The 15,752-nt window shown below is 51.8% G+C and overlaps 1 protein-coding gene across 4 annotated transcripts in view; it reads right to left on the reverse strand.

Annotated features, from left to right (window-relative positions):
* Positions 1–15,752, reverse strand: part of LOC126867512 (dachshund homolog 2) — a 143,622-nt gene that overhangs the window by 47,136 nt on the left and 80,734 nt on the right. For all 4 annotated transcript variants that reach the window (XM_050622055.1, XM_050622054.1, XM_050622050.1 and 1 more), the window contains 3 exons: positions 6,504–6,580; positions 5,236–5,406; positions 1,972–2,196 (listed from right to left, as the gene is read on the reverse strand). In XM_050622055.1, coding sequence (XP_050478012.1) covers positions 1,972–2,196; positions 5,236–5,406; positions 6,504–6,580 — 473 coding nt within the window. The remainder of the gene's footprint in view (positions 1–1,971; positions 2,197–5,235; positions 5,407–6,503; positions 6,581–15,752) is intronic.

Raw genomic sequence — 15,752 nt, forward strand, 5'->3', positions numbered from 1 at the left:
TTCGTCGATCTGCTCTCAATTCATGCCCTCCTCTCTTCCTCCTACGATCTCGTCTTCATTCTCTTGACGCGTATCCGCGTCTCGAGTCGGTCCTTTTATCCAGCGATCTTCTTCTTTCTCTCCTCGATTCTTTATCGACTTGATCGACTCGCAAACGAAAGCTCCTCTACGTTCGCCCCTTCGTTTGGTGCTCGTCTCTCGGCGAACATTCGTGGACACGAGGAATCCGCGCTAAGCCGACTTGGACGTCGCGCGGCATGGAAGATGAACTCGTCGCTGGACACGCGTCGGCTTCGAGACGCGGAACGTCCTCTCGCGTTAAACTCCCGGCTTAATCGGCCGCTGGACCGGTCGCGAAACAAAGGACGGTCTCCTCGTGGCGATCGCCGCTGAGAGATACCGCGCTCAGGGAACCTACCGTGCCCGAAAGAATGCCACTTTTCTTCTTCGCTGCGAGGAAAAACGTAGGGTACGAGAGCGCGGTCCGGGACTCGCCGCGTCCGGCTTCGACGTCGTTAAGCGCTGTGAACACGCGTTACTCGACGACCGTGGAAACGACACTTTATACCGCCGTTAATGGGCAATTAAAGGCCGGCTTTACGTTTCGGCTGGAATATATTAAGAGTCGCGTGTCCTTGCTTCGGCGAGGAAGAGGTCGACGCAGAGTGAATGCGAGCGAACACGTGGTCCTCGAGAACTGGGCCAAGAAAGGATTATACTACGCGTTCGACATCACCGTGTATTTCTATTAGAATTTTCTTACGCTACGTACTCGTAGTATATAAAATACTCGCGTACAAAGAACTCGTTCGACAGGATGTTCCACTTTCCTTCTTATTCTATGGCGATCGTACAACGATTACGCGTCTTTGATTGCGATTAGCAAATGGCGAGCATCGACGCCGGGACGTCGAAACACGAATCCTCTTAGGCACGCGATTATGCCGCCTGGAGAAGAAAGTCCGATCGATCGATCGATCGATCTTTAACAAAGTGCCGGACGATCTTCACAGAAACGCTAGGGTCGTCGTCGACGAGTGACTTAAACACTTCGTCGTCTTCATCCGATCGTGTGATCTCTCTCTTCTCTTTACACCTCTTCCTCGGATGTTTCCAGGTCTCAAGACGCTGCATGTCGGACGCTAATAATAATAACACGAGTCGATCTATCACGCGCTTAATGAGAACGAAGGCGAGGTACACGACGCGAGTCCACGGTTCGCAGGGCCTTGTTAATCGCGTTACCTCGGTTCGGCCGTTATCTACTTAAGACACGCGTCGCTTATCCGCCATGGATACAACGACGATATCTCAACGAGTAAACGTTTCTTTACGCGGACTGATTTTTGCGAGTCAGCCTTATTTCGCGTTCGAGATAGATCGTCTCTGCGAAGATTGGAGATTTTTTCCACGAGATATACAAACGCTAAACGGCGACTAAATTCTCGGCGAGGTTTTCAATAAAAATTGCGATAAGCAGGTATTCGGATTACCTTAAAATAACACGTTCCATCGGAAATGGTACGAGAACCAAACGGTAACGACATACTCGAGACAGAGCTAGGCGAAATTACAGCACTCGAACGGCGCCTAAATTGCTACTCTTTCCGTGGATCCTTAAACCTTAATGGCTGGCGAGAGTAACGCGTTATTACCCTGAAATTAGTCGTCGACACCGCGAAGCTGGTGTTCGGATCCATCTCGTGGAGTTTCAGCGCCGGATGTCACGGGCGATGCTGTGCCGTGACAGTCGAACGCCGAACAAATTACAGAAGTAGAGGAGTCAACAGAAGTAGAAGGAGTGAGCGATGGGCAAAGAAGGGAAGAAAGGAGGGGAGGAAGAAAGAAAGGAAAATGGGCTGGAAGGGTCGGTGAAGAGACTAATGTCTCTTAATGCGGCTTCGCGAGAGCTGGCAGATAATGAAATTGCGGCCTCGGCTAGAGACGCGTTAAGAAAGCCATGCCACTGACCTTTCTCGTAGTTGATTTGCCTCTCCTGCTGCCTCGCGTTGTCGGCCGCGACCTTGAGCAGGCCCTGGATATTCCTGAGCAGGGTCTCCGTACTCGAGACCGAGGGATCCTGGCCTCCCTGTGAAACGGCCACCGCCGCGGAGGCGATCTGGGAATAATTCAGAGCCTGAGGACTCTCGGATCCCGGCGCGGGAAGCGGCAGGTTCTCCGGCACGTCCGACAGATCTGAAAAAATTACCCACATACGTGTAAGATTCTTCGATTCGATCAACATTGTGCCGATTCGCATAGGATTTTCTTACCAAGCACTTGCATCGCGCTTTCAAAGCAATTAAATCGCCCTCGATCGTTTACGAGCCGATCCGCTGCGAAGAACGTAGAAAACGCGATCAGTGTAGAGGAAATGCGCATATAATAATCGGACACGCGAACGAGCGGCAACGAGAACTCGCCTATTAGGCCGTCTCTTCGCGACTTTTTGTTCGGCGTGAGCGCGCGTATACGAGACGCGTCGCCGATAAATTTCGCCGAAGGATCGTGGAACAACGTTCGAGGGAGGTCTCGCGCCGGCCGCTCTCTCGAGGAGACTTACAACGCGTGCGTGTTCCAAAGCCGTAATCCCGCGACGACTACTTGTTACCCTTCGCCACGTCTCTGATTTAACGTCATCGCGGACGAATTAAATTCGCGAATTAAAACGGCACTTGGCCGACCGATTAGCCGATCCGATGTGTACGGCACCGTGGGGGAACCAGGACGAACACACCGAATTGTCGTTCGTTTCCAGCCGCGCGATTTATCCTCCGGTATCGCGCCGCGGGTAAGGGAATTTCGATGGAAAACTCTCGAGATTCCACGAAGGACGCGCGGTCCCTGGAATAAAGTTCCTGCTCGAACGCACTTCTTTCTTTCTGCTACTCTTTTTCTGCTTTCTACTCGAGATCGCGACTCGTCGTTCTCCGGCTAAGAGGCGGGAGTAGCCTCGTTATTCTCTCTCTATCGACGATTAGCCTGGAAGCATGGTTTTCGTCGTTGGAACGAAAGGAACCGTGGCTCTGGACACCGTGGAAGGATCCGGGGCTCGGGGATCGCCGGAATAAAGGATGCCTTATGGTTATTGCCGAAGAGGTCCGGAGAGTGGCGAGACAAGACGTCTGCGTGGGTTCTTCCGAGCTTAAGTGACCGGTCCGCGCGCTCCAACGGCCCACACCGTGGGCTTTAGCCCCGGCTGCTTTATGGCCAATGATACGTGCTTTATTGTATCGTCTTTTAATTATCAGCGCGCACCTACAACGCCACGGCATTCGGTTACTTATTGCCATTGGCCGATTTAATGCTCGCGCGGCTGCCTTCGGTGCCGATCCGCCGGCACCTTTTGATAGCACAAACCTTCCACTCCTTCGTCGCACTCCTCCACCCCCTCCTTCTTTCTTCCTTCACCCTTTTTCCTCTCGATTTCTTCTCGATGGTCGCTCCATCGCCGCGCTCCGGTCTCCTTCTCTCGAAACCCATTACAATTATCTGCGTCGAAGGCCAAGGGCCAACGTCTTCCCCATCGAATTGCCCGACGCGACGCGAGGAGGACGAGAAATTTCGCGAGACTCGCGGCACTCGCGAGCTCTTCTCGCTTAGCGAGAATCTCGCCGGGAAGAAGGGGTTAAAAGGAATCGGACGAAATCTCCAGGAAGTCGGCCAAGAAACGAACGAATCGCGGTAGATCGGATTCCAGGAACGAGAGCGAGATAGCGGCGCGTCTCATTAAATCAGAACTGCATTCCACGGGCGTGTACACTCCCACGGACGTTCGATGGGGTTCTACTTCGATCACCGCGAGCACCATAGGTAGGATGTAGCCGATGTATACGACACGCTGCGAGACACGGATTCCTGCCCCCTCCGGTACACGACCACCAGAATTTATACGTCTAACTCGTGTCTTTCCTGAAATTTAGGGGCCCGCTAATTCCACCCTGTAGCCTTTCCCCTCTAATCCACCCGCCTAACCGAACATTTACTGTTTCTCGTCTCTGGGTCCGGGTCCTTGGCCTCGCTTTTAATCGCGTCCCGCTAGTTTTATATTCTTTTGGAATTTGACATATGTATATCCTGTCGGAGTGGATGGGGGCGGAAGATTCCACGATTCCCTTTTTTATTACCAGTTTTTCTCAGTAGTATTTTTATTGGTGGTACGACGAGAGATTGGAAGGAAGAAAGACGTTCTTTGCCGTTTGTGTCAACCGAGGTGAAGACTCGCGAGCTCTAATTGGAATATCCAATTAACGCGTGGCGTGCAGACAATCGGCAAATCGATTAGAAATCATCGCGATTATGACGCTTCGGTGCATCGAAGCGCCGGGACAGTCGAGATAGCACCGCGAGCTACGGACCGAGATTTTTATCTGGACCCATCTTTCATTATTAAAATGAAACTAAATACCGAAGATGCGAGTCTAACGACCAACGGGCCCCTCCACCAGTGGTGCTTCTTTCATGCTGTTCCAGTGTGAATCTCGTTTATATCAGTTTTTCGGAGAGCTTCGAATCGTAAAGGAACCGTACAATTTTTTCTTAAAACTTTTTCAAATTTCTTTCCCGTAATATCGAGATCCGATGAGTTTTCAAACCATAGAACGAAGATAATATTCAATCCAGAAGGCTTAATTATTCGCCATTGATCACGCTCGTAAATGACTTGCGAGAAATATAACTATCGACTAAAAGAAAAATTGCGCGAGATGCATCTCTCTAGTGCGATCTGATTCGACGTGAACGCATGACAAGCAGAAAGGGCAAAGGAAACAGACGGAGGAAAAAAGGTGGCAGTCGAGACACGTGCAGCGCGTAAAATTCCAAACGCCTCTCGGTGAAAATTTCATCGTGCACGGCTGACAAGTTTTGACAACCGCTGAGGAGAGACCTCGGTTCGTTCGGAACGCCGGATGAAAGACGAATCCCAGAGAACGTCGTTCCGCGGCGGGCCCGAGATGATCGATGAGAGGGTCTGACCTACCAGTCGTCCCAGGGAACTCATCTTTAAACGCGGTCTGTCCGGTCCATTCGATATAATTATTTTACGTATGCGTGCCGCGCGGAACGGGCAACATCGTTTCGACTTTCGGCACACGTCAAATTCACCGTCACGCTCTACCTGGCTTTAATTGATCGACCGATCGGCTTGGTCGACGTATCGATCGACGCTTAGGAGATCGGTTGGTCGCGCGGCATTTTCCACGAGACGAATCCGACCACGCCACGCTCTCTCACCTTCGTCCTTCTCGTTGTCGTCGTCCAGGTCCTCGGACAGATTGTCGTCCTCCTCCTCGTCGTCTTGCGAACGGTGCGACGCCTCTGCCTCGCTTCCGGAGTGCTCGCCCACGCTTCCGCTTCCCGCCGTCTTCGACAGGTTCAGCACGGGACTGTGACCATTCGAGGAACCTGTTAACACGATCGTTCCGTGAATCTATCGTCTGTCTACGCGTTGGATAACGATCTCGTACGCGCTTATACGATTCTTCGAAGAATAGAATGCTTCGATCGACAATGATTGATGGATATTATTTGCCTCCGCTTATACGAGAAGAAACAGACCGTCCAATTTCCACGGTTGACCCGCTCCCCTTGTATTTGATATCCCGGCATTTTAATCCTGACGTGGATAGATACTGTTTGGCCAGCGACGCCAAGCTGAATGACGCATCGCTCGGGGCCAGCTCGTGGTTCGACCGTGGCCGCATCGTGGAACAACCGTGTGGTTCGTCGACGAGCGAATAAGTCTCGATTCGAGGCGAGGATCGCGGCCAGCGGTAGGCCGCGCTCGATTAAGCACGATCGACGTCCGCGTCGAAATCCCCGAAGAAACGAGGCCCGCAGGTTCCGTGGGGTCCGCGGGTTGAACACGATCGGATTCGAACTCGAAACGTCCAGTTTGTCGCTGGCCGGGCCTAGGGCCGCGCACACTCGCCATCAGGATAAAAGGTCCGATCGAACGGATTAAAATATTACGGAGAATCAGAAGAAAGGCGGAGCCGAGAGGTGCCCCGTAACCCGATATCGGACTTAATCTCTCCAGGCCGCCTAAACGCTCGACCGGGCCAGCGATGAGAAATAAAGAAATCGAAAAAGGGACTGGTCCTCCGCGATCCGGACACGCTCGGTTAACTCGTGTCCTGGCCTCGAGCGATGGCCAGTACCCCCGTTGCGGAGGGATGTTCCGTTTCGAGGCTCTCTGCCATTAGAAGAATCTCGTACGCGTCATAGTCAAAGTGGAAATCGCGCGAACGTTTCGTTCCACGAGAGAAACGTTCGATTCGAAGCTGTTTATCGAAGAGGAAAGTACAAAAGCATCCTCCTCCACTGGACGGAACGGCGAAGGAACGACGGCCTCGAATCACGAGGATCGCCGGTCGCCAGGAGAAGGAGGATTCATCGTCCGCGTAATGGTGCTCGGCCCATAATACGACTCGGCGTTATTCGCCGTATTATCGGCCGATTACTATAATTACGGTAAACGAGCGTGCGCGTATTTATCTTACCATTGTGCGAGCTCAGATCCCTGGGTTTTTGGTCCAACGCGAGTGCTCTCTCGGCGTCTCCTCTTTCCTCGCGGAGCCTGCAAACAACAAAACAGACAGGGAAAAGTTTTAGTATCGATTCCGGCGGATGACGACGAATCGGCTAAAGCGGAGGTGGACTCTCGGCCTGTGCGCTGGCCATTAATTAAATAATTATTCTAGTCTTGGTTCGAGTCGACCGCGTAGGAAGATAAGTGCCGGTCTCTCTGTCGGCCGCGCGTTCCATCCGATTATCGCTGTTAATCGATTCGCTTCTTTTTTTTCTATGCGGAGCTGTCGCACATCGCCTCGAGGGATCGCACGCTCTCGCGTAAAACCGGCTTCCCTCCGACCTTTTATTTCCATCAGAGCCCGAGTGGCAGGTAGTAACGGAGAACGAACCGCGCGTATCCTCTTTCCACGTTTCGTTTGGACGCCGTGACCGATGAGTCGAGAGTTTCTCGTATTACGTCGTCGATTCAAAAGCGAATCGTCTTGTCGAATCTATGGCGAAACGATCGCGTCACTAACGCGGGCGATGATGTTACTTCTGCCTCGCGAAACTTCCGTGCCAAGTGTCCCTCGTTTATTTTCTTTTTTTCAGTTTCCTCGAATGTTTTTTTCGTCTTTACGAGCGCCAGGCTCGTTAAGCTACATCAGCCGGTCTTTACGCCTCGGTACCGCGAATCTTTTAATCTTGGTTCTATATTGTTCGACCCTCTTGGATCGAGCCGCGCGGTATGTAGGGAGAGAATCGTTAAGATTCGCGGCCGGATGCCGTGACTGACATTAACCGGCCATACGCTCTTTAACACTCCGCGCGCACATTTTCAAACGAAATTTTCTTTCGTCCCCGAACCTCGAGACGGAGGCGAGTCCTCGGAGACAGCGACGACAGAAGGGAGAGGAGTAACGGGTCGCCGAAAGAAATTATTTCCAAGGGTGTAGATCGAGGGTGTATTTACGAATTTATTTTCCAAGAGCCACGCGAAGTAGTCGAAAATTGGTGTTTTCCGGACGATTAGATCCTCCTGCCGCACCTCTTCGTTACCCCTCCTCCGAATCCCGACGTTCCTTTCCTCGTCTTGCAAATTATTCTCCCGGGTATAGTTCTTTTTATGGGTCGGGGTAGGCCGCGCGGTCCGAGGGCGTCTCTTCGCACCTCGAATCGAACCGCGGACCATTAAGTAAGAAGTTAATATCATTAAACATAATATTGGGCGCATCTGGGAGCCGCAGAGCACTTACCGACCCACCACCGACCGTCCCCCGCCGCAAACCGCCCTCTTCACTGGCGGCTGCCGCTCCGCGCGCGAACCCGCGAGACCTCCATCCACCCCCGACATCCTCCCGCTCAGTTCCCCGACCGCCGCCTCCCTCCTCGACCCCTCGAACCTTAATTTTTTAATGAGAAAATGCTTTCAAAGAGCCGGAGAGAAATACCGTGCGTCTACGAGCGATAAGTTACGGCCGCGTTAAGCGGAATGGAGGAGAGGATCCCCACCTTCTCTCCTCGTTCTCCCTCCATATCCTTCTTTTTTCTCCCTTCTCTTTTCTTCTTCTTCCGTCGACGAGCCATCGTTTCCCTTTCCACGGGAGATGCTTTCGAGAAGACGACTACGAAATACGCGGCGGTACCTCGTCGCTCGACGGCGCGCTCGCCGCGGTTCGTTCGACGACCAATTTTGCGAGACTTCGAAATTTTGCGGAGAAGTCGATTTCCCGACGAGATACGAGTTGCGAAGCACGCAAGAACCAGCCATCATCCCTTCGCTATCATCGCCGACAGTAACGTCAGAATTATAGACGGACCGCGCTCGCGCGCCTTCGATATCGTAACGACTTAATTTCGGGGATAATTAAATTTTAATTGGTAATACGAGTCGATTAAGACGACCGATGGATATCTCGGTCCGCCTCCGTTTGGACCTGGCCCCCGTTTACTCGTCGGTCCGGCAAATTCAGATGGGAACAAGAATAGCGGAGCCTCGTTCGAGCGACTACGGTCGAGAGAAAAGGGTCGAGGGAAAGGAACGAGTTGGCGAAGAAAAGAAAAAACATTGAAATTAAGGGTGGGAGGGGAGAGAGAGAGAGAGAGAGAGAGTGGGAGAGAGGGTGAAGTTGATTTGCCGGGACGTCGTCGTAAGCTGCAACAGCCGAGCAGCGGGGTTATTAAATTTCTAATTAGTCGAATATTGCAGGTACATCGTCAGTCGCCTCGGCGTCTTCACGGTTCCGGCCATGGAGCGTTTGTATGCGCGTTTACGCACGCAAATGTGCGTTTAGCCGCGCGTTTATCTAGCTTCGCATGAGTAGACACCTAGACGCTCTCACAGCCACCTTAATAGATCATGGATTTCATTAGGCGTGCCTACGGCTTTCGGAGTGCGGCCAATCTCTGCTTCTAGTCGCGAATAATTAGCGAACGCTGTCTTCCTTTCCTCGGGACCAGTAGCTTCAGCCCTATTGAATTTCGTGTTCCGCGAACTTCGCAGAAAGCGAAGAGTTGCGCCGCGTCTTTGTACCTCGCGAGATGATCCGAGATGTTTTTGTTGGCGTTGCAACCGTGTCAGTTAGAACGAGTACGAGTGTGAATTTTAACGAGATCCCACGAGATTCACAGACAATGAGACTTTGTGGCAGAAGATTGTAAATCTTATTGAAACACGGAACGGATAAATCGATCGAAACCTCTTCGGTCTATAATAGAGAAGACGAGCTACAAAGGCGATACGAGCTCTCCCCTCGCTTCGGAAGCAGCTATTTTAGACGCATCCATATCCTCTACCGATGATTGAACCGTATCAATCCCCGTCGTATCCATTAGCGTGGTACAGTACGTATGCGACTAATAAGCTGAACGAACGATACCCTTCTCCAGATCTTTGCCTTTAATTTTGATTCGGTAATGACGAACTCCGCGGGGATTCCTGCCCCGATGCCGAGGAACGGGCTGCCTGCCCAGCTGGAGTTCATTAAGAGGCGTATTTCGAACGCGAAGAAAGCGACCTGCGATTCGGGATCGTTATGTTGGAATCGAGCTGGTTCGCGATTTCGACGTACCATTTTCGCGACACCGGTGCTCGTACACATTGCCGCGATTGAAAACGGTGTTCCATGCATTCCGGTGGCGTTTTTAATCAACGCTTTTTCGGCTCGTTCGGCGGGAATCGTTGAACGCGCGGTCGGGCTGTTTGTCCGCGTTTTGTTACTTTGGCGAAAAATCAAAAGCATCGTGTACGCGTGACGCGCGTTCCGATAATGACAGGGAACAGTTGTAATTTTAAGAGGACAAAGAGCCAGGCTAATTGGCGAAAGTATGCTGGCGACCCTGCCGCCACGGCTTTTTCGATAAACGATGCACGCGAACGTCGATATTCGCCCGTCCTCTCGTTCCTTTCCGTCAGCGGCTCGCTTTTCGTCGTTGCGAGTGGAACGCGCGACGATTGACCCATGCCGTCGTAATTTTAATTACGTCTCTGGAATCCGAGGCGCGATTGTGTTACAGCCTCGTCGATCGTAGCCCGAAAGGGGATGAGCCATGCTGGCGGTTGCCTCGGGCTCCTCTACTTCAACGTTCGTCGTTTGTCGCGAAACTCGTCTCTGAAAATTCCACGAGTCGAAATAATAAACAAGGAAGAAGAGAGGATTTTGGTAACGAGATCCAAAGTACGCGATCTCGAAAACGCCACCCTCGCTGGCGTGACATCCGAGGCGAAAGGGGTTCGTTCTCGTAACGAGTGTTGCGAAGGCGAGCCTTCATCCTTCGAGGATATTCCTTATTTCATCTCGGTTCTCTACGTCCTTTCCTCCTTCCTCGTGTTAGCTCGGTAATTACCAAGGAACCAGGTCGCTGGCCGATCGTGTTACCGAAAAGATATCGCGAATTTCGCCTCACAATCAATGGCACTTCCTTTGGCGAAGGAAGAAAGAATCGTTCCAGGAACGCGTTTTTTCTTGTATTTTCACGTGGCTACAGGCCCCGGAGATAGTGGAAGGAGAAAATATGAGAAATATAATTCAAGATAGAGGTCGGTGACGAGGGACGAAGGCAGAGATTGGCTCGAAGATGGAGAGAAGGCATCGGTCGAGTTGTGGGACGAGTGTCAGAACGTTGCTTCTCCGGACGAACGGTATAAAGGGCCGGGAAGGAATCGAATTACACTCGATCCAGTCGCCCCTGCCTTTCGATTTCTACCGGATCTGCTCGCAAATATTATCCGACGTATCGGCAGACGGACAGCATTTATCAAACCGCGCGCGACCACTCGGATTCGGGGGGCCTTCAGACTGATTCAATCATCGAATTCCTAAGATTCCAGCTTTTCTTCTGCTCGTCGATCAAATCGCTGGCGGCGAATAAGGCGTCCGGCTCGCGGCGAGTCACAAAATCGCGCCCTTGCGACACTCGTTAACGTTTGAAAATTGAAATTCTCGTTTGTTTCGAATTGAAGTGAAAGATTGTATCGTGCTAAAGATAAACCTCCGAAACATGAAAGTCTTTTTTTTCCGCTCATCCGATATCTCTATCTGTATTCGTCGACTCGAGCGAATTAACATGTTCGACACAGCTACGATTAAAAACGAGCCTGGATCCGCTCCTTGGAAACTCGTTAAACGGCAAGTCTCATACTTATGCAGATTTGATCTGCGCCCTTCGAAAGTGAATGAAGTCGGGCGGGACACGTTGCGTCGACAAAAAGGGAGCTTTCCCAGTCGGTAGCGCGTTAATTGCGACGTTTACGCGAGTTCATTGTCATCGGGACAAGATCTTTCCGGGTACATACTTATGACAACGATACCGTGCGCGAATCCTCGCCGCGACAAAGCCCACCCATGGCGCCCCCACTAAATCGACCTTACGCTCCAGCCTCTTTTATCTCCGTTTCCAATTCCCCTTCGCCTCCCTTCCCTTTCTATTTCGCTCTTCCTTCTCTCTACACGTTTCTCTCGCTTTCTCTCCGTGTCTGTTCGAGTCGGATGCTCAGGGGGGCGCACGCTGCTCCGCTTCCAGCCAGCAGGTTTCTTCTTCCATTTTCCGTTTCGCCACTCGGCCCCGCTTGACTAATAGATCTCAGCGGCAGTCACGACACAATCGGGCGCAGACTACCGTTGCTAACTTCATATCAATCCGTGGATTCCGGCCGCTCGTTCCCGGTAACGAGTCGTGATAAATGACGGGGCCGAGGCCCAGCGACGATTGAGATTAATTTCTCGTTGTACGTCTTCTTGTAGCTGGCTTTAATACTCTCGCGGTCGAGTTCATCCTAAGCCAAACTGGCCTAACTGACGAAGCAAAGGGAGAGCAAGAGAGAGAGAGAGGTGCTGTCAGCCCGGGGAATTACGGGAGGGAAGAAAACGAACCGAACCGTGTCGACGCCTGGATTTACGCGCGCTCTCCTTGAAAAATAATTTCAATTTCGAGGGACGTCCGGTGAAAATTCGATAAACAATGCGCGAGACGCTCGACGATCGCCAACCATCCCCTCCTTCGCCTTTGCCGCCCTCTGGTTTTTGCTTCCGTTTTACGATAATTTCCGAGAGCAATCGATAAGCGACACGAGCAACGGCGTGTTCGGGCAGGAGGAAAAGGCGAGCGCTCTTCGACGAAAGGTCTTCTTACATTTCCCCGTCTTGTCGGCGTTCCGACGAACGGGCGAACCAGCTAATTATGTATCCCCTGCGGGACCCCCGCAGACAGGAAATGAGACTACCCGAGTTTCTATTCGTTTCATATACTCACCCGTGTCCGCGTAAATACGTACACGCGAGTCCATGGCTGCGTGTGTATTGGACGGCCGCTTAAAACGCTCCGGCTGGAAATACAGTCGGATTAAGCCGGGGCCGGGGATCAGATACCGCGCGCCGGTGATAACCTCCGACTTTATATCCGCGCAGGACAGCGGTTTAATTAGACGACGACGCCTGAGATTCCGGCTAGAAACGTTGATCGAGCTAAATTGTTTCCTCAGCCTCTCGCTTCTGCTCGATCGTGCTCTGGTCCGCACCGCGCAGCGATCACTCGCTTCGAAACCCCGTCTTTCTCTCTCTCTCTCCCTCTCTCTCTCTCTCTCTCCTACTCTATTTCGCTTCCGAATGGCTTCCGGGGCTGCCGAGGGAAGACAATGCCGATCGACCGGCTAGATAACCGACCGTTTAGACGAACGACTGCCCCGACTCGATCCTTGGAGCGCCTCGCAAACGCGAGCCTGACGAGCGATTCACTACCACGTTACGAAAAAGGAACCACGTGGTTTAGTGTGAAAATCGAAAAGCGAGAAGAAAGTAAACCGCATGATGGACAGAGAAGCTGTCAGTCGCCTGGAGGAACTCACAATCTCGATGACTTCACGCTCGATGCCTGTTGGAGTTTGTCCGACAGACTCGTGAGTCGGGGAACGAGGTGCGAACGACTGGCTGCGACGAATAATTGTTTGTTTATACGGCTCTAAGCGCTTTTTATTCTCGTTCCACGCCACTTGGACCGACTGGTCGGGCTGGTCGGATGGCTGACTGCGAATGGGAATGATCTCCTTCTTGCGACTCTTTTTCTACCACCACTCGCCTCGGCCCCTCCGCTCGTTAGCTCAAGGTTAGACGCGTAGCGTGTGGCGTAACATGTGGCCACGATTTTAGAAGGGACTCGAATAGAAATAGCGCGAGTGGTCCGCTTTTGATGCTTGTTTAACCCTTAATCCTTGCTCGCTCTTCTAAAACACGTTTCTCTCGGTGTTTCTTAATCTACGTTTCAATTTCGATCGAGCTACAGTAAAATATGATACGGAATTTAATTGTACCAGAGGTCTGCTTTCCGAAAGTTACAAACGAGGTCAATGTCGCGAAATCCCGAGATAAATCCGTCGCAGTTGGGGGAGCGTGGAGAAACAGACGAGTGTTAGCGAGAGGAATCATTTATTCCGGAAAGATAGGCGGCTGTGTGGTTCGCGTTCGTGGACGATACGTCATCCCCGTCGTCGGCTGACATTCGCCCCTTCGGCTGTGTACTCGGAGGCGAGAAAGCCTCGAAAGCATTTTTCAATTCCGCGAAACTTTACGATAGATATCTTCCCCACGAGAAAGAGAGAGAGAGAGAGGAAGAAGGAAGCGACCGCTCGGCCGCTTCGCCAGAAACATTTGTACATAAATCTGAAAATTATGAGCCGGTCCCCCGGTCGCTTGCCGCCTCTGCGCCCCCTGCAGCCGACCAGCCATATGCCTGCCAACGCGTAACGGAGAGATAACGCGTAGGGTAACCCCTCGTGAAGGCAACCGCACGGCGGCGTATGCGCGTGAAACTGCAGTCTTCGATCTCTCTTTCTCTCCCTTTTCAGCCAGCCCACTCTTCCGTTGTGTCGCACAGGGTCGAGGCGAAAAGCCTTCCCGTATAAATCAAGATTCGTGGAAAATAAAAATCACTTTGGCGGCGGATCGCTCGATTAAGGGCCATCGATGGTCGCTCTGGGAGCTCAGCCCACGAATCTCCGCCCCTACAACGAGAAAGGAGGAAGTGGAGAAAGAACGCGACATGGCTTATCGCGGTTTCGAATGGACCGATTTCCACCGGGGGTAGCGGCACCGAATCGTTCGCGTGTTTTTATCCCAAATCCATCCCCTCGTCTATTTTATATACTCTCGTTTTCTTTCTCTTTTTATTTTCTAAAGCGAAATTATATTAACTTGGACGGTGTTTCCGAACGTAATGTCGCAAATTCTAAGTGTTAGAGTTACGCTCTACCGTCTCTCGTTTGATATCTGATAGCGTGTGATATCTAATGAACGTTTCACTCGAACGGAGAAACTCTGGTCGATCTTCGCAGAGAAGAGAAGGTTCGAGGGATGGAGATTTAACGCAAGGTTCAGTGGCGATAAGCGTAGCGTTCGAGTTCTTCGCTCCGTGAACGGCTCGATGCTCAGCCGCCAGGCAATACGCAAATAAACTGACGAATCCCCTTTCGTACACCCTCGACCCATCGTCCCCTTTGCCGCCCTGAGCCAGCCTGCGGAGTAGATCGAAGAAAAATATGCCGAACGAGAAAAATAAAGAACGATCGGGGGTGTACACACGGAAGGATACGTAGGATCGCTTCGAAGCCTTAAGCCAAAGAGCACAGATATGCCAGAATATTCTGGCGAATGGGAGTTACTTCGGGAGAGAAGGATGAAAAACGATGGAAGAAGAAGAAAATAACGGGGCACGCGGGGCGATCGTTTATCGACAAAAAGAGACCGATATCTGTCGCGTGGAAATCTGCTTGTCCGCGATAGAACGAAACGCGCACCCCTATTTCTGGCCGCGCGACGCGTGTGCGAAAATACACGCGTAAAAGGCCGCTTATCTGGTTTGCGCAAGAATTGGATTCGACGACGCTTCCGAAAACCATAACCGAAACGGTAACTGCCACCCTCTGACTGATCGAACTTATTCCTTTCTTTCGTTCAGCCAGCCATCGCCTCCTTCTGTCGCTACCTCGCGTCGATAATGCCTGGATCGGGGGATGAGGCTGAAGAAGAACACGCGAGGGAAACGACGCACTATTTTTCTGGAAAATTGAATAGACAAAATCGAATATTTGCCTACTCAGCCACCGCATCCCTCTATGCCCCCTATCTCTGCTTACTGCTTCGTTCTTTCCATCGCGATTAGATAAATCTTCGTGGTTACGATCGGTCGGTTCGAGATGTACATGAGATCGATCACTGTAATAAATCGGCCAACGTAAATACTACTTACGTCTAAATCGCCTGTCGAGACGGTAATGAGAAAAGTGAAGCACGATACCGGAACGAATCGGACCGGAACCGAAGCAAATAGCTGCTCGAGACGCTACGGGAAACAATTACGCGTTGGCGTAAAAATAAAGGTTGTCGCGCTTAATTACGCGGCAGATTCGTGGCGACGAGAAGTGCGTCGCGGCAAAAGGTGGTGAGACGCGTATTCACCTTTACGCTTTCTCATCAAGCTCCGCTTAATTTCTAACCCCTTCGTCCCAGTGTGTCTGAAAGGGTGGCCAGGAACGCGGGAGAGTATATTAAACGACACTCGGAATTACAAATAACAAATTGCAATTTGATTCCCGCACGGTCGGTCGGCACTCGTGCGGACGGGCTGTTTCGTCGGGGCCGGGGGCGCAATTTATCATTACCGACGACAATTTCGCTGACGGCCCTCCGATTCCGATTCCGCTCGGGGCTGCTGATCCTTCGCTCGCGGGAACCAGAGGCGAGAAGTCA

Source organism: Bombus huntii, chromosome 7 (genome assembly GCF_024542735.1).
Source record: "Bombus huntii isolate Logan2020A chromosome 7, iyBomHunt1.1, whole genome shotgun sequence".
Classification (NCBI taxonomy): Eukaryota; Metazoa; Arthropoda; class Insecta; order Hymenoptera; family Apidae; genus Bombus; species Bombus huntii.